At 44.4% G+C, this 23,511-nt stretch overlaps 1 protein-coding gene across 1 annotated transcript; it reads left to right on the plus strand.

Moving 5' to 3' along the window:
* Positions 1-4,675: 4,675 nt before the first annotated feature.
* Positions 4,676-9,693, plus strand: LOC123497592 (B3 domain-containing protein Os01g0234100-like). The gene is made up of 11 exons (XM_073495917.1): positions 4,676-4,826; positions 5,583-5,672; positions 5,881-6,018; positions 6,765-6,799; positions 6,901-7,024; positions 7,414-7,572; positions 7,801-7,888; positions 7,993-8,046; positions 8,152-8,205; positions 8,314-8,364; positions 8,469-9,693. The coding sequence occupies exons 1-11, from the start codon at positions 4,728-4,730 to the stop codon at positions 9,119-9,121; spliced, it is 1,545 nt and encodes a 514-aa protein (XP_073352018.1). The 5' UTR covers positions 4,676-4,727; the 3' UTR covers positions 9,122-9,693.
* The last annotated feature ends 13,818 nt before the right edge of the window (positions 9,694-23,511 follow it).

Raw genomic sequence — 23,511 nt, forward strand, 5'->3', positions numbered from 1 at the left:
CGGATCTAAGGCCAGAGCGGAGGTTGGGGGCGCGAATCCTTGGAAGATCAAGTCTCCTCGGATATCAGCGACATAGTCCAGATTTCCAAAACTAATCTGGTGACCTGGGGCGTAGCTGTCGATCTGCTCTAGATGGCCAAGCGAGTTCCTGCTTGATTGATCTTGATGAATATGAGTATTACAAGAGTTGATCTACCAGGAGATCGTAATGGCTAAACCCTAGAAGTCTAGCCTGTATGATTATGATTGCCTCTACGGACTAAACCCTCTGGTTTATATAGACACCGGAGGGGACTAGGGTTGTACAAATTCGCTTACAGAAAAAGGAATCTTCATATCCGAACGCCTAGCTTGCCATCCACGCCAAGGAGAGTCCCATCCGGACACGGGAGAGAGTCTTCTGTCTTGTATATTCACAGCCCATCAGTTCGGCCCATGTCCAACAGGTCGGATGCTCGAGGACCCCTTAATCCAGGACTCCCTCAGTGATGCTTGACCAAACCTATTTCTTCGAGTGAAGACTTTGGAAACCTCTTGCAATGCAGTCCATTTTCTTCATTGTCAAAGGCGATGTTCTATAAAATGTTGTAGTCAATGTTCTCACTGAAGCATTAGGAACTATCAATGTGGTTCTCCTAATGTGAGGAATTTGAGAGTTCAAATATTCCAACCACTGCTGAGCTGGCAATAGCTGTCTGGTAGGTCCCACATAACCAAGGGTCATATCAGGACTTTGGGTTGCGACCCCAGCTATAAATAGCCACCCTTGACCATCATTTGTTGGTTGGCTTCTCCTAGTTATTGCATGTCAAGCGCTATTCGGACCAACCCATCCTCCAAAGCATTTGAGAGATTCCTAGTGAGGAAAAAGAAACCAAATACCCAGAGCCAAAGTGATTGAGCATCACCGAAGGGTCTATTCTCACTGAACCAAAGACTTGTACTCCTGAAGATGATCTTCCATACAGTTAGGAGTCAAGTTCAGAGCTTCCAAGAGTCATATTGTGGAACGTCGAAGAACAAGTATGTGAAGGTTTCCGAAGTCTACCTTGAAGACTTCCCATAAGTGATTGGGCGAGGTCTAAGTGACCTTAGCTCAAGGAGAAGAAGGTGAAGACTTGGTCTTCTGAGTGAAATCTTAGCCAATCCAACCAAACATAAAATTTTCACAACAACTTGAACTGTTCAAACAAATCCTAGGAGATGATTCTATGGGGATCGGGTGTGTCCTTGACTTTTGTCTTCTTTTAGCTACTGGTTCCATTTCTTCACTTATTTACTTTCAATACTTGTTTTGTGAAGACTTTGTCTCCTCCTCCCTCTGAAGACTTTGTCTGGAGACTAACTCTTTCTATTGTGCATGTTTTGTTTTGTCTTTAGCTCAGTGGTACTTAAGTGTGTTTGCTTCTATGTTCGTTTAGCTTACTTGTATTGCTACTTAGTTTGCATGCTTTCCACTGTTCTGATGACTCTGTCTTTAAGTTGAATGCATGCTGAGCGTAATTTTTCCTCCACAGGTATTTCTTCATACTACTAAGTTTTTGTGTCTTCGAAGAAATTGTTTCCCTCGAAGAATTTATTAATAATCTCCCATTCATCTGCTCTAGTCGATAATTCACGCTTTCAGTTCCTACATGAACCAAAATGCCTAACAAAGCATGATGCGTCAATAAGGATATATCTCAACCTTTTATCTACACCACATAGCAAATTTTCAAACATCTGAGCAACATTCATGGTGGATGTACTTTGGAAATAATTTGGGGAAAATGGTCATATAGAGCGAGAGTACTAGAAGTTGAAAAAATGTTTTCAATAACCTCATCATTATGACAAAATCAAAATTTACTTCCTATCATTCTCATAGAGAGATTACGTTTGGTAAATTTATGACTCCCCTCCATGATGTAATAAAATCTCAACTTTGCAAAACTCCCTATTATCAACCAGTGTACCATCGATAACGTCATTGAACTTTATGGCCACACTCAGACTGGAGACAAAGTTCTCGACCCAAGCACACACCTTATCGAGAAACTTTCCATCCATATAATTGTATCGGAAAGGCCATTTGACCTTGTCATAGGCTTTCTTGAAGTAGATTTTAAATATTCGACTCCATTCATCTTTTTTCTGGCGAAGCTCATGTGTTGTTTCATGGAGATCAACTACTCCTAGGATATTTCACTCACGTGTGACCCGTTTGTGTAGGCCAAACCACATGATCTATCACACTATTAATGCAATTATTCGCTACTTTTACGGGGAAGAATAAAGCTTATACATTTATAAAGCGGATATGATGGTTGAATGCTAGCTTCTTGCACCTTCCACGAAAATAGTAATCTCTCCGAACTGGAGTCAAGACAGTGGAAGTATGCTGACATAAAAATCACGGAACATAACCATAAGGTCATCCTTGATGTCCCAAAGCACCCGGTAAAACTCGGCATGCGAACATTCAACCCGAAGCTTTGTTATGTTCTGTTTGGAACATCACCTCCCAGACCGCCTTCTCTGTAAATAGGGCCAATAAGAAATCATTATCAGTCTCTGAAACTTGAGGGATATTGTCCCTAAACAAATCTGCCAAGGAAACCTAGTTTTCAGCATGCCGGAGAGGCCTTGTAATACTTTGTGTTGTAATCATTTAGGGGAGCAGCAACCTTAATAACCACTTCACCTTGATGGAGGCCAAAGATACACTTTTTATGATACTTCTCATTACCTGTCATGTGAAAAAACTTGATGTTGTTATCATCTTTCACGAGGTGCTGAACTTTGGAATGTTGGTAACCATATTAGCTCCTCATATGCTTAAGTTTGGCACTGCCTTATTGATTATTTTTAAACCTCCCAAGTGGCAAGGCCACAAACTTCATCCTATTTTGTCAAGCTAGTCAATAGTAACCGAGAGATGCAATCTTCTTTTGTTAATGTTGTTGATGTAGGCAGCTCAACTATATAGGTCCTGATGCGGCGTGGTCTAAGTTAATTATCGTTCCACCTTTAGTGAGATTTCTCCCTTTACTTCATTTTCCCCATACCTTGGCAACTTGATCAACAAAATCATCACGATCCAGCAGACTCGATATGAACTTTAAAAGGTGGCTACTAGCTTGAAATGTTATTGTTTTGGTATCCAAGAGGAGGGGGAGCATGATATGATAACCAGCTTAACCATTCGAGAGTATTAGATGATGGATACTTGCGAGAATTTTTCTTCTCATACATTAGTCACAAATACACCGGAAATCCAATTCGGCTCTTGGAAGCATATGTTCCTGCGCACCAAAAATATTTTCTGCAGATGTCAACTTTTTTTTGCATCTAAACACACTGTCAAGTTTCTCATATGTTTGATTGTGAAAGTTACATGCCCATGTAAATTGATGTCTCGTAAGGTCAACCAATGCACCATACTGCCCTCTCCACCCCACCAACATCAAGAAAACCATGTCGTCGCTGCCTCTCTTTCGTTGTCTATTCTTCCTCACCACTGTTGCGAGATGACAAACATATTATTCCCGCCGGAATGACATAGGTTTATCACCGAGACCATGCAGGTCATCCTAACCAATAGTTATGTGGGTCTTGGAACAACTTTTGAACCTCACTCACACTGCATATCTTGCTTCTCTTGTCAGCGTCATCGTCAAAAACCTATGATATGAGTTGAAGAAAATAATGTCATGAGTATTTCTTTAATAAATTTATACAAAGATATTGGAAGTAGTTCATATACGTCAGAACCCGGTCATAAATCCTGCCTCTGGTTGAGATGATCACCAGAACCCGGTCATAAATTCCGCGATGGCCGGGTCCTGGTGAAACCCAATCAAAATCGGTTCGTTATATGTCGTGACTGTACATTCTTTTTTTATTTAAAATAAAGGTTTTTACGAACCTGCCTTGAGACGAGTGATGAACTTTTTTCACGGGCTGTTTTGCGTTCCGTTGGAGAAGTTGGGTGGAATGGTAAATGCACTTTTTTTACAGGGAAAATGGTAAATGCACTTTCCAAATGTGTACTGTACACTTTTCAAACCGCGCATCGGTGAAAAGCAATCAACCGACATACACGGCGTCATTCAATCACTGTTGCCGAACGGTAATCTGTTTCCGCTTTTACCATTCTTCCACATTATTTATTTACCCCAGCCCAGTACTGTTCCTTCCCCCTCCTTCCTCCACCCTCCTCCTCTCTGCCGTCTGTGCACCCCGAGCACCAGGCCTCCACGAGCGCCGAGGCGGAAGCGGAAGCGATGGCGATCGATCAGTCCCTCAAGGCAAGTTAACCTCCTCCTCTTTCTTTGATTCGTGCGGCTGTTGATTTATAGAATTATGCAGTTAGCGGTCGAGGGCTTCTTGATTTCTCGGCGGTCTCTTGAATCTTTGGTTAATGGAGCGCTGCATACCGCAATCTCGTGACATGTGGAGGGCTCATTTTGTTTTATTTCGTCATCCTGTGATAGCCTTGGAGAAAGCGATTCTTGTTTGGAACGTAAAAAAAGAAATGTTTCTTGAAAAAAAAAATCGACCATCCAGCCAGAACAGATTTTGTTTCTCTACGACATATTGCTAGATGGGATTAGTAATACAAAAGGATTGATTGTTGATTATATGTTGAACTTATGTATCTGCTTTTGTTTGCTGCTTTTCAGAAGAAGAGAGGGAGACCAGCAGGAGGAGGTTCCCCGTCTGTCAACAATAGCGAGCGAGATAAGATGGTCATGGAGAAGAAGATGGCACTGGTGCACCGAAGGCTGGCCTTGCTCGACAGCGAGAGCGACAAGGAAACTGATGTTGTGCCAACGGCTACAATGGTGAGGTCCTTCAGCTTAAGCTCCACTCAGATTGTTGGCCACTGCAGGTCTGCCGTAGTCTTTCATGCCAGCAATTTCAATTTCTTTTCTGAAGCTCGATCACGCTTAGATTGTTGTGCCTCTGATAATCTGTAATGGACCCTGCTATAAAAACTTAAAAAGTAATAATAAAACTGTAATGGAGTCTGAAAGTGCCTGTTACTCTGTTTAAGCTTCTTTTTAAAATCTTCACTGCCTCAATAGTACTGTAGCAACTAGTGCTTCCAACACTCTTGAGCTGATGCATTCTCTTAGATTATAGGTTTCCTTCTGCTTAAACTTGACTGCCTCAATAGTCTGCCATTTGATTGGCTTTTCTTTTGTGTTCCTGAACCTTGATCACACTTATGTGGAACTGCCTCTGTTAAAGTAAAATGAAGTATATAATAATTTGCTTATGTTTTTTTCTCATGTTTCATTATCATGGTAGACACTAGTGCAACCAATACTCATGACAGTATGCATTCTATGTTATCAGATTATCTGTTTCTTTTTAGCCTTCTGTTAAAATTTTGAATTTTTTCATGGCATGGTGATATTTGATGATCACAGGATGATAGGCTTGCAATTGTTGTTGATCAACAGCCTGTCGTTATTAATTGCGATGATACAGATGATAAGGATGAATATGTTCCTTTGAGAGTAATTGAACCATGGTTGTTGCTTTAGCCCTCCTGTATCTAACTTTTCTAAGAGTTGGATTCTTCGTTATGTCAGATTGTGCGGCCACGGAGGGCGGACAGTGAGCAAAAAAGGCTGTTTGATGTTTCTCAAACACACAATGCCCAGGATACTGACACTGCTAAAGTAAGATAAGTCAGCAGTTCTACTCTTGTCATCGTGCACGTGATTTGATTGTTATCGTGGAAAATTACAGCTAGTAAACAGTTCTTCCAAAAAATTCATTTATAAGCACATAATGCTTCAGAGATTTTGACACCCAAAATTTCACTATTTTTCTTATCTTCAATAATTGCATAAAATGGTTTAAAGATTTTGGCTGGTTGGGTTTCAGAAGAAGAGAGGGAGGCTTGTCAACGCCAAGAGTGACATGGAGCAGAAGTTGAATATGTCAACGCCGGGGCTTGCCTTGGTTGAGAGCGGCGGCAGTAACAGCAGCAAGAGTGACGTAGATGATGATCTTGTGCCGATGGTGAGAACTGTGATATGATTCCGCGTTCCGCCTTTAGGACATTCTTGTTGTTCAACGCTTGAAAAAAGCACATTGTCATATTTTACATACCTTTTTTTTTGTGAACATACATATGTTACACACCTTCATTTAAACAAAATGATATCATAATTTGGTTTGAGCAGGTCATATGTATGTCACACTTAAGGATTCAGACAACTTGCTAAAAAATTCTTAATGGGCTTAATTTCTGGACACATTGAATGTGTTTCTAAACATTTATGAACTCTGCTATGTTTATATGCATTGCTTCATGTAGTCTATATAACTGTTGGGTTATTAACCGCTACTTTCCTCACTTTCGATTAGTTCAAAACATGCACTAACTATGAACAAGCTTCATATGTTACACACCTTTCATTTCAAAAAATGATGTCATAATTTGGTTTAAGCAGATCAATATGTTTGTCACACTTAACGATTCGGGCGACTAAAAATTCTTAATGCTCTTAATTTCTGGACACAGTTTTGAATGTGTTTCTAAACATTGATTGACTCTGCTATGTTCATATGCATTGCCTCATGTATTCTATATTACTGTTGTGTTTTTAACCTCCATTTTCTTCACTTTCTATTAGTTCAAAACATGTACTCCCTCCGTCCCATAATATAAGATTGTTTTTCAAGCTATGTTAGCTTGAAAAACGATCTTATCTTGTGGGCCGGAGGGAGTACTAACTAACTATGAATAAGCTGTGACTTGACAGGTAGCTGCTGTTAATTGCCAAAAGACATGTACAAGGTACTTCAAACTTTTTTTCTTTTCTCGAGAGTAAGAAGATGCATTAACAGTTCCTGAAAAGCCTGTCCACTTATGCACTTCAATCTTTGAACAAACTACAGTGTTCAGGGTAACTTTGGGTCTGCTATGGAGAGAGCTGAGGAGTTACTTGTGGAGTTACCAGCCGAACATCCTAGCTTTGTCAAGCATATGCTACATTCACATGTTGTTCATGGTTTTTGGCTGGTAAGTCTATTTATTAGCTATTCACATATTTGTCCAAAGCGGAAGAATTAGGCGATCATTTCTTATGAACAACATGTGGACCCAAGAACCCAAATATCGAAGGGGAGGAAACACCTGCTAAACGAAAATGCAGATTGCCTTTTCTTTTGTATCAGAAGATAATCAAATTACTGGGCAAAAAATGTGCACTGCAAAAGTGTGAACTGCACAACTTAGAGCACGTCGTGGTTTGTGAAATTTAGTTTCAGGTAGAGCAATCTCATAAGCTTAGTACATGTGTGGACGCTTCCTGAGTGTCACTTGGTGTACATGGGGATGGGATTAATGAAAACATTTCCTTCTCTTTGTTTTTGCTTCCGCTGCATTTGAATTTTACGTTTGTCTCCCAGGGTCTACCGTCTGACTTCTGCAACAAGCATCTCCCAAAGAAGGACACTGCTGTTGTGCTAGAAGATGAGGATGGGCACAACTATGATGCAAAATATCTAGGTGCCAAGCAAGGACTTAGTGCTGGTTGGAGAGGTTTTGCGATTAATCATGATATCAAGGTTGGAGATGTTGTAGTCTTTCAACTTGTTAGTTCAGCAAAGTTTCAGGCAAGTGTTTCCCGATAAATTTTCAATTGCTTGATCATTCTTTTACACTATTGATTGACAGGAACTACATATGCACTAGTGTGTGCAGGACACACATTTCTTGAATTGTTCCTTGCATGCTCTGTCCGCACTTATCCAATATTAAAATTTCCTCTTGTTTTCTCTACACTTTTCATTCAGGTCTATATATTAAGAGCGAACAACTTCACTACAACTGATGGAGCACTTGGTCTCCTGTGTCTGGAAGCTGGCAAGGAGAAGATACCGAGTGAGTCAAAGTTCATTGTGTTGATTCTGCACTTGGGAATTTATTATACATGGATAACGTAACCAATGAATCTTCTGAATCATTTTTTGTGTTATGCAATGCAGAAGAAGAAAGTTCCAATGATGTCAAATCTGAAGCTGGCAAGGAGAAGATACCGAGTGAGTCAAATTTCATTGTGTTGATTCTGCACTCGTGAAATTTGCTATACATGGATAAGTTAACCATTGAATCTTCTGAATCATTTTTTGTGTTATGCAATGCAGAAGAAGAAAGTTCCAATGATGTCAAATCTGAAGCTGGCAAGGAGAAGATACCGAGTGAGTCAAATTTCATTGTGTTGATTCTGCACTCGTGAAATTTGTTATACATGGATAAGTTAACCATTGAATCTTCTGAATCATTTTTTGTGTTATGCAATGCACAAGAAGAAAGTTCCATTGATGTCAAATCTGAAGCTGGCAAGGAGAAGATACCGAGTGAGTCAAATTTCATTGTGTTGATTCTGCACTTGTGAATTTCTTATACATGGATAAGCTAACCATTGAATCTTCTGAATCATGTTTTGTTTTCTGCAATGCAGAAGAAGAAAGTTCCATTGATGTCAAATCTGAGGAGAAACCAAAGGTTGCTCAGAGCGATAGCAGCAACCTAGCCAGTGAGTCAATAACAGATGGCATCAAATTTTCAGACACAGCCATCGATTTCGACGACGTGAAAGATTTCAGCAGCTTCAGCATCATCGTAGACGGCCTGGCCATCGACTGCGAGTTTCCTGACCAACAACGCGAGACGTACTACGAGCTGTGCTGTGCCCAGAAGTCGTTCCTTCACAAGGACCTGCTCAAAGGGCTAAACATCACACTCGTGGTGGGGGCGATCATGGAGACTATCGACATCGCAGAGGGCATCAGGGCCTGCAAGGCGCGCGTTCCTTCCCGCAAGGACTTTGTGGTCTGGAAGAAGAACTTGCAGGCCTTGAAGCTCCTGGGCATGAATGTGGACTTCCTGCTCAAACGCGTCGATGGTCTCCTCAGCCTCCCTGCTCGACCCAGAGCCCCTGCTGAGGTAAAACTGGAGCGGGCACGCACCGTTGCGAAAATCAAGGAGGTCGAGTCCAGGATTTCGAGTGTGAAGGACACTCTGGAGGAGATTGACGTGGAGATGGAGGAGATGGAGTCCAGCGCGAAGATAGTGGATGAGATGATGCAGCTGTTAGCGACCGCGCCATGGTAGCAGTGTGCACGCGGCTTCGGTCGCTGCCGCAGACAATAAATATTTTGGGCGACATGGCCCATTCAGTATGCAGAGGAAGATGATGCGGTGGATGGGGTCTAAGCTTTGCAGAAGATTAGAACTGCGTTGTGGCGGCAGTATTTGGTTTTAAGAGTGAACACTTCTTTTTTGTATAAAAATGCAAATTGAGAGTAGTTATTATCTGTGTACCATCTTGGTTACACTTCTTGTGCAGCAAACAAACTAGGATGCTGTTTTTTTTTTGGGTACACATCAAGTGGCGTGACCTATCTCCATGCCATCCCCCCTGTGTAATTCCGCGGAACTGCGCTGTGACAGTGCTGAAAATGCAAGAGATATGCAGTTTGCTTTGAGTATTTGGTGAGTGCATTTGAATGTGTGTTTCCCTGCGTTTTTTTGCTAGTACGAGTATTGTGCACGCAGCTGCTTTGCTTGTTTTCTTCTAGGTCGCTGCTGATTCGGCTTGTTGAAGTTTGACACCGTTTGCCTCGCATGCACCTGTGCATTGCGAGTGAGAGAGAGACGAAGCAGAGGCCATGGCTTCGGCAGCTTTCAAGTTGGTGTCGACGGGGCTGGTGCGGCCAGGCCTTGGCCGCCCCCCCCCCCCCCCCCCCGCTCTCTCTCCCTCCCTGGTTTCCTGTAGATCGATCGGGCTCGTCAACATTTTTTTTTAACCGGGCATTACCCCTTTTCATTACTGCAACATAACGAAAATACAACAGTCCAAAGAAAGGACAAAAGGGGAAGCGAGTCCAACGCATCGTCGGAAAACCCACTGTGAGCACTCGCCATCGAGATTACTCACCGCGGGGCAAAAACCCGACGACACCTAATCTCAGTAGCTAGAATCCAGGACCTAAAGCCCCAAAAGAACACAAGACAGAAGGCTCGCAACAGCGGAGCAACAAAAGTTCATGCCCGCGCAGGGAAAAGTAGCTCAAACAACTAGCTAAACCATGGAATAGCATCTTCACCAGATCAGCACGCCATTTCATCGTGGTTCGCCGCATAGATTCTCATCATCATCGACGCGTTCTCCTTCAGCATCTTTGCCCCGCCCCTCATGGCAGCCGCGTCATCTTGCTTCAGTAGTCCTGCCCAGTAGCACATTAGAGCACAGGCAGAAAAAACACATTCAAAAGGGTTTGTAAGTGGTGTGAATTCAAAAGTAGCTCTATTACGACAAGACCATATTGCCCAACACACAGCAGCAATCCCCGCTGTATAAAACCTTTCCCCACCAGGAAAGAATGTATAGCGCCATACATAAGCTTGCCAAATGTTATCGGGACACATAGCAGTGCCAAACATGCACGCCACTGTCCTCCAGGTTACCCTAGCAACAGGGGGGCACGTAAAGAACAAATGTTGAGCAGTCTCTCACCCATCACAAAAGGAACACTTGGGATTCCCCTTCCACCCTCGATGTTTCATCACATCTCTAGTTAGGACAGCATTCTGAAATAACTGCCACAAGAAGATTTGGATCTTAAGAGGTATTCTAGCACTCCAGATCCATCTGTAGTCGCACCCAGCAATACTCCTTTCCAGGAAAGAGTATATTGATTTAGTAGTAAATGAGGATTTCCCTCCCAGACCCCATTTAATCACATCAGTGGCCTCTGAGACACATGCTTCTCTAGCCACATTACCCACAGTTATCCATTGTTCATTGAGTTCACTATTCAATCTCCTTCTAAAGAAAGAAGAGGGATCAGCATTTAAGCACTTGTCAACTGTGCACTAAGGATAATTGCAGATAGAGAATAAACGAGGAAATTGTTCAGCCAGAGGGGTATTGTCCCCAATGGGGTCAATCCATAGCCTAGCAACGTCAACAGATTGTATAATCACTCTCCTCCCTGCCATATAAAGATGCTTCACCTTCATAATGGCTTTCCAGTATGGAGAGTCATTGCTTTTCATTTTAATGTTAGCCACTGTGGCCCTGCTAAAGTACTTAGCTTTCACAATATCCTGCCATAGGCCAGATTTAGTTTCTAATTTCCACCACCATTTAGTAAGTAAACTGAGGTTCTGTTTGTGTAAATCTTTCACACCCAGCCCTCCTTTATTCTTAGACCTGCATATTCTCGTCCACTTAACAAGATAGTATCATTTTTTATTCTGAGTCACATGCCAGAAAAATCTCCTTCTACACTTGTCAATCCTAGCAAGTATAGTTTTGGATAGAAGAAACATGGCCATATAATAAAAGGCAATGCTAGAAATATTAGCATTAAGTAACGTCAGGCGTCCTTCGGAGGAGGCATTGCCTCCCAACCCAGAGTCACACTTTTTGATGTATCTGGCTTCCAAAAAGTCCCAGTCAGCTACTCGCAAGGATGAAAAAGTCACTGGCACCCCCAAATATTTCATAGGGAAATGCCCTATTTGGCAATCAAAAATATCAGCATATGTTTTAAGGATATCATCATCCCCCCTACACACAGGATCTCACTTTTTTGGAAATTGATCTTGAGCCCGGACATGAGCTCGAAGATGCACAGTAACAATTTCATATTCACAGCCTTATCTAGGTCATGATCTATGCACAAGACCGTATCATCTGCATACTGCAGAATGGCCACTCCATTTTCAATAAGATCCGGTGCAAGCCCAGCAATTAGGTTATTTTTCTGAGTCTGCAGCACCATCTTAGATAGGCACTCGACTGCTATGTTGAAAAGGAACGGTGACATAGGGTCTCCTTGTCTGACCCCCTTAAAGCTTTTGAAATAAGGCCCCATGGTATTGTTCAACTTAACACTGACAGTACCATCAGTCAAGACGCTTTTAATCCACTTACACCAAGTGGTACCGAACCCTCTCATCTCGAGACATTCCAACAGAAAGTCCCAATTCACCTTGTCATATGCTTTCTCGAAATCGAGTTTAATAACAATGCCCACTCGTTTTTTGATGGAAGTGTGATGAAAAATCTCATGTAAAGACAATACCCCATCCATGATATTTCTGTGTTTAATAAATGCATTCTGATGTCTACTAAACATCTTGTCAGCAAGGGGGGCCATTCTGTTATCAAGCACCTTAGTAATCAGTTTGTAAGGACATCTCAGCAAGCAAATAGGTCTAAACTGCTGGATCTTGTTGGCCCCATTGATTTTTGGCAGTAAAGTTATGCTGCCATAATTCAATCTACTAACATCGATCTCTCCTGCATGAAAAGCAGTGAACAGCCTCATAATGTTCTCTTTAACTATCTCCCAGCAATGCTGGTAAAATTCAGCAGGGATATTATCCGGGCCCGCGGCCCTGTTGCTTTTCATGGAAAACAAAGCTTTCCTCACTTCCTCCTCTGTGAAAGGCCTATTAAGGTTCTCATTATCCAACTCATCGAGCTTCTCCTCTTCTCCCCCAAATATCAGGGTCAAGGTGAAACATGTTCCCCTGGGCTGGCCCAAAAAGATTTTTGTAAAAGTTAGTAGCATGCTCCAGGAGCTTCTCGGTCCCCTCAATCACCGTATTCCCAACATTAAGAGAGTGTATTGTATTTTTTCCGCTTATTGCCATTGGCTATCTTTTGGTAATAAGCAGTGTTTCGATCCCCCCAAGCAACCATCTCTCATTAGACTGTTGTAGCAAAAAAATCTCCTCATTGATAAGTATTTCATTCAACTCCACAAGGAGATCAGTTTTTCTACAAAACATTTCCTGGTCAATATTACCTTCCTCTTCTAGTTTTTCAATAAAGGCAAGCTCTTCCCTAATCTCCTGCTTCCTCTTTTTCTCATGACCAAATTTGTTTGATCCCCAGCCTTTAAAAAACTTCTTAAATCTTTTTAGTTTGATATTCAGGATATCAATAGGATCGGAAGCATTCACGTTTCGATTCCAAATCTTGTTAACTAGAGGAACAAAATCCTCAGATTTTAACCAACTCAGCTCGAATCGAAACTCTCTTTTTTGTGGAGCTCTAATAACATGATTATCATAGTACAATAGGGGAGCATTGTGGTCAGAGACCTCCCTAACGAGCTTTTTCATGTTAACAAGAGGAAACATATCGTCACAATCGTTGCTCATAAGCACACGATCTAATTTCTCTAAGGTAGGATGAGCTTGGTTATTAGACCAAGTGTAAGCTCCCCCACTCATATGAATCTCACTCAAACACATAGTGTTGATGATTGAATTGAACAGATAAGAGTGTGCTGAGCGACGCCATATTTTATTCTTCTCCCCACTATGTCTGAGAATATTGAAATCACCTCCAATCAATAGAGGTGTTTGAATGTGGCGGCAGAAATCAGCCAATTCACTAAGGAAATCACTTTTGTCACACTCATGAGCCGCTCCATACACAGTACAAAGTGTCCAGATTTTCTTCATGTTGATATCATAAAGAGACACCTGCAGAATGAATCTGCCTTTCCTCCAAGCAACTACTTCAAACTTCTCTTTTCTGACCCCACATAGAATGCCCCCGGCCTTACCAATTGAGGGGATCCGTTCCCACTCAAACAAATTATATGGGTCAAGTTTCCTAAAAGAATTCCCCAGGAAATTCTTTTTTTAAGGTTTCTTGCAAACAGATAAAATCAAGGGAGTGGTCTCTAATTATATGGGATAGGCAGGTTTTCATCCCTTTTTCCCCTGCCCCCTACAATTCCAAAATAGACCTATCATTTATATATTTTCCCTTTTCTCCCCCCTCTGGTGGCCCTGGTATTATGAACAGGACTGCCAGCTTGTTTTTTTTCAACAAGATTTTTTTGACTTCTAGTAGTGGGTCTGAAAATAGCTACTTGAACTTTAGGGCTTTTTCTTTTCCTAGACCTCACCATAGTAAATGTTCTTCCATATCTTCATCTCCATCTCCCCACTCAGTACTAACAGGAGTTTGTTCTCCCTTCCCATTGGTGATGTACATCACCTCTTCTTCAATCCTCACATTATTTTCCACCTCTGTTTTGGAATCCCCCCCCTAATTTTTTCAAGTTCTCTAATAATGTCCACATTAGAAAAGTTATTGTCAGGGAAAGCTATTCCCATTTTAACAGCACGAATCATGGGCTCAGGATTAGACAAAGCATCAAAGGAGTTATGGTTTGCTAAGTTACCTTCCAGATTTCTCTTCTTGGAAATGGCAATAGCTTTCTCTTGCATTCTTCCTTCCATATTCTGCAACTTCCTCAAGCTAAACCTCTGAACCTCTTCAGATAAAAGGGGAGGTGTAGGAATCACCTCTCCCACATCCTCAGAAGAAGAAGTAGGGTATTGTACCAGATAATCTGATTTCCTCAGCTTGGAAAAGTCCTCTCCCTCAATTTCCACCACCTGCTCACAATCCATAGCCACATTTAACTGGACTATATTATCATGAGGTACAGCAGCAACAAATGAACGTGTACCATCATCTTTTTCTACCTGAATCTCATCAGCATTATGCTTGGTATCATCAATACCCAGCATTGCCTAAAAACCCTGAGCTTTTTCTTTATTGTAAGCCTCCACAGCCATAGTCTCAATCAACAACATATTATCTTCTCACTCATCAGATTCCACACTTTCTTCCTCCTTTGCATCAGCAGGGTCATCGCCCCCATTACCACCATACTTGCTGCATCCCTCGTTTTTTTCTTTGTTTCCAGACTTAGGGTCATGTTTGCCCCAGGTAGTAGTTTTCACATAAGGGGATTTTTTGGTATCCGCCTCCATCTCCACATCCTTCTTTTCTCTCTCTGGATCACGCACCAGCACCTTCTCAATCTCATAGGAAAAATCAAAGAAGTGTGTGCCCAGCACTGCCTCAGCAAACCCAGGGAGCTCGTCCACAGTGCGACAGCCCAGCCGGACCCTGACAAATTCAGGCTTGTTCAGGGTGGCCATGTCGATCTCGAGCGGGACGCCCACCAGGGAAGAAACATAAGCAACATTCCTCTCATTCCTTCTTTCCAGGGGAATATTAGCAACCTTAACCCAAGCCATCTCCATGACTCCCTTAGCCCCAATGTTGGCCGACCAGGGAACAATCTTAACTACCACACCGCAAGATTTAAGGATCATCCTATCATTATAACATGCTTTTTTCACATCTCTTTGGTTGGGAAACCTCATCACATAAGTATTTGGACCAATAGTACGGGCAGTGCAGTGCCACTTAGTCCCAATGTAATCAGAAAAAGCTTCTTCTAACTCCTTAACACTAGCTTCCCCCTCAATGACAGTAATCACTACACTGGTAGATCTTTCTTTAAGCTGCTTAGCAGTGCAAGAATCAGGAATGTAAAAGAAGCCCTGCCCTTTGGCCTGGAAGGCACACATGGGAGCAATGCACTCTCAAGGCAGGAAAGTAACACACACCGATGCCAGATGACCCATCTTGCTACATCTTTCACAGAAAGCGTGCGGGCAACTAGTAGGGGAATGACTAGTAGCTTTGCAGATAAGACATGTGTGACACCCAAATTTTTTTTGGATTTTTCAAAAGATTTTATTTGACTTGAGGGAGGTGAATTAAAAATTTTCTTCAAAAGGACCCTCCCTTTTCAAATATTTTTTCTCAAGAGTTTTATTTGGATTCACCCAAGACTTGTTTTTGGTCTTGGAGGTCCTTGCCTTTTTATTGGAACTCAAGACAAAATACTTTTCACTTGAGAAAAATGCCTTTTGAAAATCTCCTTGAAAATGCACTATGGCTTTTGGATAAATCCTTTGCCACTTTCAACATTTCTCTCTTGCCATGGCCTTAGTGCAAATCCACTCTCCTAAACCTTCCCTCACCTTTGGACCATGATTTGCATCAAATCCAGCAAGTTGAACCTCCCCATATGATTATTTTTCCATTTAAATCATATTCAAACAAATTTCTGTCTTCTATTCTAGCCATTGGTGATTTACAAAGGAACTCCACTTTCTGTTTTGATTTTTGCCCCCAAACTTTTTTCCCTTCCTAGTCCTTTGAACCCTCAACCAAGATCCATGAAGATCCACTGGTCTTCAGTTCAAATTTTTCAAACTACACTTGCTGCAAGTTTGGACCAGATTTGTCAAATTTGGTGAAATTCATTCAAATCTTTCTCCAAAAATTCCAAGTAAAATCAAGCAGCCCCTGGGTGCATTGAGTGGTCACCTCACCAAGTCCCAGCCCCAGGAAATTTTTTCTCATTGCCAAATCATTCTGTCGAACACCTGCAATGCATTGTCAAAATCAGGTTCAGTAAAGTTCAGAGAACATTTCAGTACACTGTCGTTTTCTTCAGAACCCGACGTCGATCTCGCCAGTGCCGCTGTGTCGCCATGTTCCCTGTCCCCTCCCCCTTGTCCTCTGCACCGCACGAGCGTCTGGCACCTTGCGGACGTCGGCAACGAGCAGCAGATGGTGCGCCGCCCCGTGACCGACGCCAGCGGCGGCTTTGCGGCCGCCAGAGAGAGGCGCGGCGCTGACGGCGCCACCCAGCGCCGCCCAAGCCACCGGAGCTCGCCGCGTGGCCTTCCACTCCCCAGAACACGCTGCCACTCTCGTCGTGAACCGCAGGGCGCGGAGCGCGCTCTCTGCCGCCGTCGTGCCCGTGCGGCCACCCCACCGTGGACCGGCGCCGTTACGCCAAGACCAGACGGGATTAGCGGGGGAACGACACCAGTAACTTCCACTGATGCTGCCTGGCCACTCAAACCTCCTGCCAATCCACTGCATCGCCGTAATTGCTCGCCGGAGATTCTCCGTTCACGGCCACCTCGTCGATCCGCCTATAAATAGAGGCCCCGAGCTTCAACTCGAACCCACACCATCCCTGCACTCCACCTAGAGCACGCCTAGCCACTGGAAGAGCCCCGAGGAGGTCTCCTTCCTCAACTCCGGCCGCCGCGACCCGCCACGGGATCCAGCTCGATTCGCTCCCGTGCGTGCGCCTCTGCCTCCCATCCCTTGCCAGTAGCTTCACTATGCATCCCTCCTTCTGACCCGCACTTCAATTCGAAGTTTGCAGCCCTCCACCGGAGTTCTCCACCATCACCCGAGCCGCCGTCCGCCGGAGAAAGTGTCGCCGTCGACGTGGTGCTCCCCGTTGGTCGAGTCCACCACCCACCGACGCGGAAGATCACGCTGAAGCTCTTGGTACCCTCCGATCCTCCTGACTCGCCGTGGTTCGACGCCGGTGTCCACCGCAGTCTTCGGGCGCCGGCGAGCTTTTTGAACCTGACATGTGGACCCCCCATGTCAGCCTCTGTTCTATTCTCCCTCGAACCATTTTCTGTTGGCGCCTTCGGGCAAAATACGCTTTCCCTCTTGAGCTTGCGCATTTCCAATCGAACCGTTTTCTGTTTTCTCAGTTTAAACCCTGGAACTTTTCTGTTTCATTACAGATGAGTCCCTGGACAGAAACCTTTATAACTTTTTAATAAAAAGAGATTTTTGAGTGATTCTTTTTCTGACAGTCTTAAAATTTTGTCTAGTTTTTTATGGGATTTATATGGAAAAAATTTGGAGAAGTTTCTGTGCACGCGTTGGTTTTCATGTTAGTGCCCGTTTTCGTATTGCCGTAGGTTCCGGAAGAGGTGACGGAGCAGCGAACTTCGCCGAGCTAGACTCCGACTTCTCCGAACCAGGCAAGCATGTTTGAACCTTTGATATGATAGGTGCATTGCATGTTTGCGTGAAAGTTTGTGCGTGGCATATGAGTATCGGTGAGTTCCTCATTGCTTGCGAGGCAACTACCCGCATGTTCCAAAGTTGCGATGATCTCCGGTGAGAGATGGCCTAATCATGTGGTGACATGAAGGGCAGCAAGGTGGTACTGTTGTAGCATACCAGCCTTGCGTCATCCGACAAATCCCGACGTTAACGTGAACGGAGCCACGTTATCGTTCTTTCCCTCTCCGTGCTACCACGTGTTTCTTTGCCAAGATACGGTTTAGTAAGTTGGTAACCTCTTTCCGTGTACACACCAAACAGAGGGGCCGGGATGATGGTACCTTGGCCCAGGATTAAAGCCAGTCATCCGGTCAGGGGGCATGGGTGTTTCCGGTTGGGACCGAGAGGGGGGGCACCCCCTTAGAGCGCGCGTATAGAAATTTGATCCCATGCTACGCGAGGTTGTAGCCTCCCCGTCTCAAGGTTTTTCTTGAACGTTGCCGAGGGTGATCCCTGGCTTCGGGAGATTGAAAGGGTGTGTACTGGTTAGACGTGTTTCTTCCAAAACACCGTAAACGGAACTAGTCCCTGTGACTACTGAAATCCGTTGGCTGTGGTTAAGTACAAACTTTGCAGAGTAAATTCCTTCCAAGTCATCGTATCCATGATCAAGTAGTGAAGTCAGTATATCCCTATCTATCCGCGTGGAAAACTTGTCCCCGGTGAACAAGCTCAAGTGGTAAACCCAGTTTAATTATTATTACTGTGGATGGACTAACCTTATATTTGTCCCGTACTTGTAATAATTTATAAATCCCGAGCTACTGAATTATTGAGCTACAATATAAGCCCTTTATGTGATGTCGCTCAGACGTCCGACTGTGGCGTGTTTTTGTTTCCTACTTTAAATATAAGCCCTTTATGTGATGTCGCTCAGACGTCCGACTGTGGCGTGTTTTTGTTTCCTACTTTAAATATAAGCCCTTTATGTGATGTCGCTCAGACGTCCGACTGTGGCACGCATTGCCTTTACTTTTTGTTATAAGCCCTTTATGTGGTGTCGCCCCGACGCCCGACCGCGGCATTATTATTCTTGCAGTTTCCTCTCGAGGAGTCATTCAGACCCTCGTTTGGCACCAGTATTATTATTCTTGCAGTTTCCTCTCGAGGAGTCATTCAGACCCTCGCTTGGCACCAGTATTACTATTCTTGCAGTTTCCTCTCGAGGAGTCATTCAGACCCTCGCTTGGCACCCAGTATTTATTACCTCTATGCCTGAACGCACTGGTTAATTTGTTCATATGCTTCATGTTTATATTTGTTATATCTTATGTCCGAACTGTCTTGCGAGTACTTTCATAGTACTCACCTGGCTTGTTGATTTGGCCAGATGTTGACGAAGGCGATCTCTTGGATGAAGAGTTTGATAGCGCATCCGACGCCTAGAGGAGTCCCAGTCAGTCCTGCGCGATCCCGGATATTGGTCACTTGTATTATATACACTTCCGCCACCCGTAATAAGTCTCCTCGAGCCCCACTCCGACGCTCGAAGAGCTGTAGTCTTCAGGAGTCATATCACTCGCTTCGCGGTGATATTTCCGCCTCCGTTATTATCGTGAGTTAGTAGTTATGCCACCCTATTCGCCGTCTTGTTCTATCGGCGTGCATGTAATAAATTGTTGGGCAGTCTCCGCTCAACCTTGTATTATATTCGGTACTCCTGGTATTTTTCTTCTGTGACCAAGATATTGTCTACCAGTGAGAAGGAATTCTTCCTTACTGGTCCATAAAAGGGACTGGTCTCTCAATAATTATTCTATTGAAAAACCGGTCGTGACAAGCTTGGTACCAGAGCCAGGCTGACTGTAGGAAGCCACTAGGTGCGATCGCTAATCGGTTATTAGCGTCTTTTTGTGCTTTTTCAGCATTTTACAATTGTAGCTATTTTCTGTTGGTCATCATAAATTTATGACATGACTACTCCGAATTTTTGCCTACTTTTGTAGATGGCTGGCAGCAGCTGTGAGAATCGAGTGTTCACGAACGTGCCCGAGGGGTTTGTCAAGCTCCTCGTCTCCATCACCAAGCTCGCGATGGGGCCAGCAGCTCGGCCGGAGTTCACACTCTATCAGCACAAACTCAGCGACGACGTGTCTATGCACCAAGCTGTGGTGCAATTCAAGGGAGGGCGTTCTGCAGCTCGCCACTTCCGTTTTGTGGGAAGGGCCATGCCTACGGAGAGGCATGCCATGCAGATGGCTGCCCGTGAGGCGATAGCTCGTCTTCGGGACATCCTTCCTACGATGAAGACTCGTCGCTACCGCTACCTCCCATGCCATGTGCCATACACCAGTCACTATGCATTCGCCTGCCATCGGGGAGAGCGGGATGAAGCCATCGAGATGGTTGTGGAGTATCTCAAGGCTCTGGAGGAGTCTTTCGACAACCTCGTAGACGACCTTGTGGCTGCCCGCATGGACTTAGTCCGGGGCGGTCCTGCCAGCAGGAAGGAACTTCTCCACACGGCACCGCCTCTGACATTCGTCTCGTCTTCAGCCTCCTATGCACCGGCCATTTTGGCCACTGCTCGCCGTCTGCCTACCACTGAGGAGTTCGACCGAGTCATCGCTCCTACTCCAGTCAGAGCCGCACCGCCTGCCGCACCCGCTCTACCACCTGTCGCTCCCGCACCATCACCGCAGCGCAGCGTTACGCGCCAGGAGCCAGCTAGGGAGGAGGTGGAGGTTGATTCTCCTGGACCGCTGAGTCTTGCCCTCGGCAAGGGAAAGGACATCGTCACCATCTCCGACTGAGAGCGCCGGGTAGCCGCGCGTTATGTCTGCTTGTATGATGTGTTGTGTTTTCTCTGTACGCTAGTTTGTATTGGTGTGTTTGCTGCCTTCCGGAGGAGCACGCTAGTCCAAATAACATGTCAGGAATGTGTACGCGCATCCTGAGTGCTGTATCGCGTGTTTGCTTTTCGCGTAAGATTTGTGTTAAGCAGTCTTTTCTCCATGCAAAATCGTTTATGTTATCCTTAAAAACCTTGAGGTCTTTTAAATTGTTGCCTTTGCAAAGTTTTCCTGGTGCTACACTGTTTTCTCATGGGTTTTGCAAAATAATACCCCAGACTGGAAAAATGTCTCGTCCATGGACTCGCTCCATGCCCAATCAGCCAGAAGAGGTTTATGGGACACAGACTAGCAACAATTTCACTCAGGGTCAGTCCAGTCAACAGGACAGCGAAGCAGCCCTGTCTCAAGTCTGCCGTCTCTTCGAACAAAGCCAGCAACAGCACCAAGAGATGATGAACCATGTCATCAATATGGGAAACCACCGCGAACCCTATCAACCACATTCCAAGTTATCTGAGTTGCAGAAGACTCGCCCTTCAACTTTTGCTCACACCGATAGGCCGCTGGAAGCCGATGATTGGCTTCGTGACATTGAAAGGAAACTGATTATTGCTCAGTGTTCAGATCATGAGAAGGTGCTTTATGCACCACACTACCTTACTGGAGCAGCTGCAGCATGGTGGGAAAACTTCCTACACATGCATCCCAGTGAACACAACATCACCTGGGAAGAGTTCAAGGAAGGCTTCCGTGGGGCACACATCCCCAGGAGCATCATAAAAATCAAGAAGAGAGAGTTTGATGACCTGAAGCAGAGAGGCATGTCGGTGACAGAATACAATGTTCAGTTTACCCAGCTATCTCGTTATGCCTACGACGAGCACATGACAGAAAACAAGAAGATGGAAAAAATTCCTGGACAGCCTGGCACCAGCATTAAGATGCCAACTGATTGTACACACCTTTCCGGACTTTAAAACTCTGGTGGACAAGGCCATTACCTTGGAGAACGAGCGCCGTAGTCTGGAAGATATCCGTAAGCGAAAGAGGGACAAGACGACTCTTGCTCGCAACAACCGAAGCAAGACTGAGGTTCCAAGGACAGAAGCAAGGAGATCCACGACTACCGATCCAAGGCCCGTCAGACAGTTTCATGCCAGGGACAAAGAGTTCACGTACCGTCCAGGGGTCACATGCTATGCTTGTGGGGAAGAAGGGCACTATGCTAAACAATGCCCAAAGCCGATGAACGCGGCCCCCAAGCCAAACAATGGTGGAAACAATCCAGCCCCCAAGCGCAACAATTTCAATCCCAACAACAACCACAAGAAGGGTCACCTGAACCATGTGACCAGGGAAGAGGCGCAGAATGCCCCAGACATTGTGCTCGGTACGTTCCCTGTCAACACAGTACCTGCCACGGTTTTGTTTGATTCTGGAGCTTCCCATTCGTTCGTTTCGAAAAGTTTTGTTTTACAACATGATTTTCCGATACTTCCCTTGGAAAGATCTATGATCATCAAGTCCCCCGGAAATAAGCAAATCGCTCAGGGTTACTGCCAAGGAGTGGTCATCGAGTTCGAAGGACTACAATTCCAAGCAAATCTCATCGTGTTGGAGAGTAAAGGACTGGATGTCATTTTAGGAATGGACTGGTTGACCACCAACAAAGGATTCATTGACTGTTTCAATCGGACCGTGATTCTCACCCACCATCAAGGCAAGACAATAAAGGTTACAGCTCAAGAAAGACCACGGTCACAACAACCAAAACTGAACAAAGTGGACATTTCTGAACTGAGGAAAGTTCCAGTGGTATGCGAGTTTCCTGATGTGTTCCCTGAAGAACTGCCAGGCATGCCGCCAGACCGAGAGATAGAGTTCAGCATCGAACTAGCACCTGGCACCGCTCCCATCTATAAGAAGCCTTATAGAATGGCACCCTCAGAATTGGTGGAGTTGAAGAAGCAGATAAAGGAATTGTTGGACAAAGGATTTATTCGGGCCAGCTCCTCACCTTGGGGTTCGCCAGTGTTGTTCGCCAAGAAAAAGGATGGGACACTAAGACTGTGTATAGACTATCGAGCCCTCAATATGGTCACCATCAAAAACAAATATCCGATGCCACGGATAAATGATTTGTTTGACCAGCTCGCACAAGCCAAGGTGTTCTCAAAAATTGGTTTGAGATCGGGATATCACCAGTTGAAAGTACGGACGGAAGATATCCCTAAGACAGCGTTCACTTCCAGATACAGATTATATGAGTTCACAGTAATGCCTTTTGGTCTAACAAACGCCCCCGCATATTTCGTCCACCTCATGAACAAGGTGTTCATGAAATTCATGGACAAATTTTTTGTGGTGTTCATCGACGATATTCTGGTATACTCAAGGACACCAGAAGAGCATGCTGAGCATCTCCGAATTGTTTTGGGAGAATTGAGGAAACATCAGTTGTACGCCAAATTTAGCAAGTGCGAATTTTGGCTCAGACAAGTTGGTTTCTTAGGCCACATATTGAACCAAGAAGGCGTGGCCGTAGACCCAGAAAAAGTCAAAGCCATACTTGACTGGAAGCCACCCGCCAACGTTACAGATGTGCGGAGTTTCCTGGGAATGGCCGGATATTACAGAAGATTTATTGAAGGATTCTCCACTGTGGCAAAACCCATAACACAGTTGCTCAAGAAGGACAAGAAATTTGTATGGACGGAAGCATGCGAGAAAAGCTTCCAAGAACTCAAGAAGAAGCTGACAACCGCACCGGTCTTAATTGTGTCAGACATACACAAGAGTTTTGAAGTATATTGTGACGCGTCCCGAAAGGGTCTCGGGTGTGTGCTGATGCAGGATGGCAAAGTTGTCGCATATGCCTCCAAGCAGCTGCGAAAACATGAGGAAAATTACCCAACCCA

This window comes from Aegilops tauschii, chromosome 3, assembly GCF_002575655.3.
Source record: "Aegilops tauschii subsp. strangulata cultivar AL8/78 chromosome 3, Aet v6.0, whole genome shotgun sequence".
Lineage (NCBI taxonomy): Eukaryota > Viridiplantae > Streptophyta > Magnoliopsida > Poales > Poaceae > Aegilops > Aegilops tauschii.

Coding starts and splice junctions, on each gene's coding strand:
- LOC123497592 (XM_073495917.1), top strand. CDS start 4,728: ATGGTCATGGAGAAGAAGATGGCACTGGTGCACCGAAGGCTGGCCTTG. Junction 5,673..5,880: donor AGGATACTGACACTGCTAAA/GTAAGATAAGTC, acceptor GTTGGGTTTCAG/AAGAAGAGAGGGAGGCTTGT. Junction 7,889..7,992: donor TGGCAAGGAGAAGATACCGA/GTGAGTCAAAGT, acceptor TATGCAATGCAG/AAGAAGAAAGTTCCAATGAT.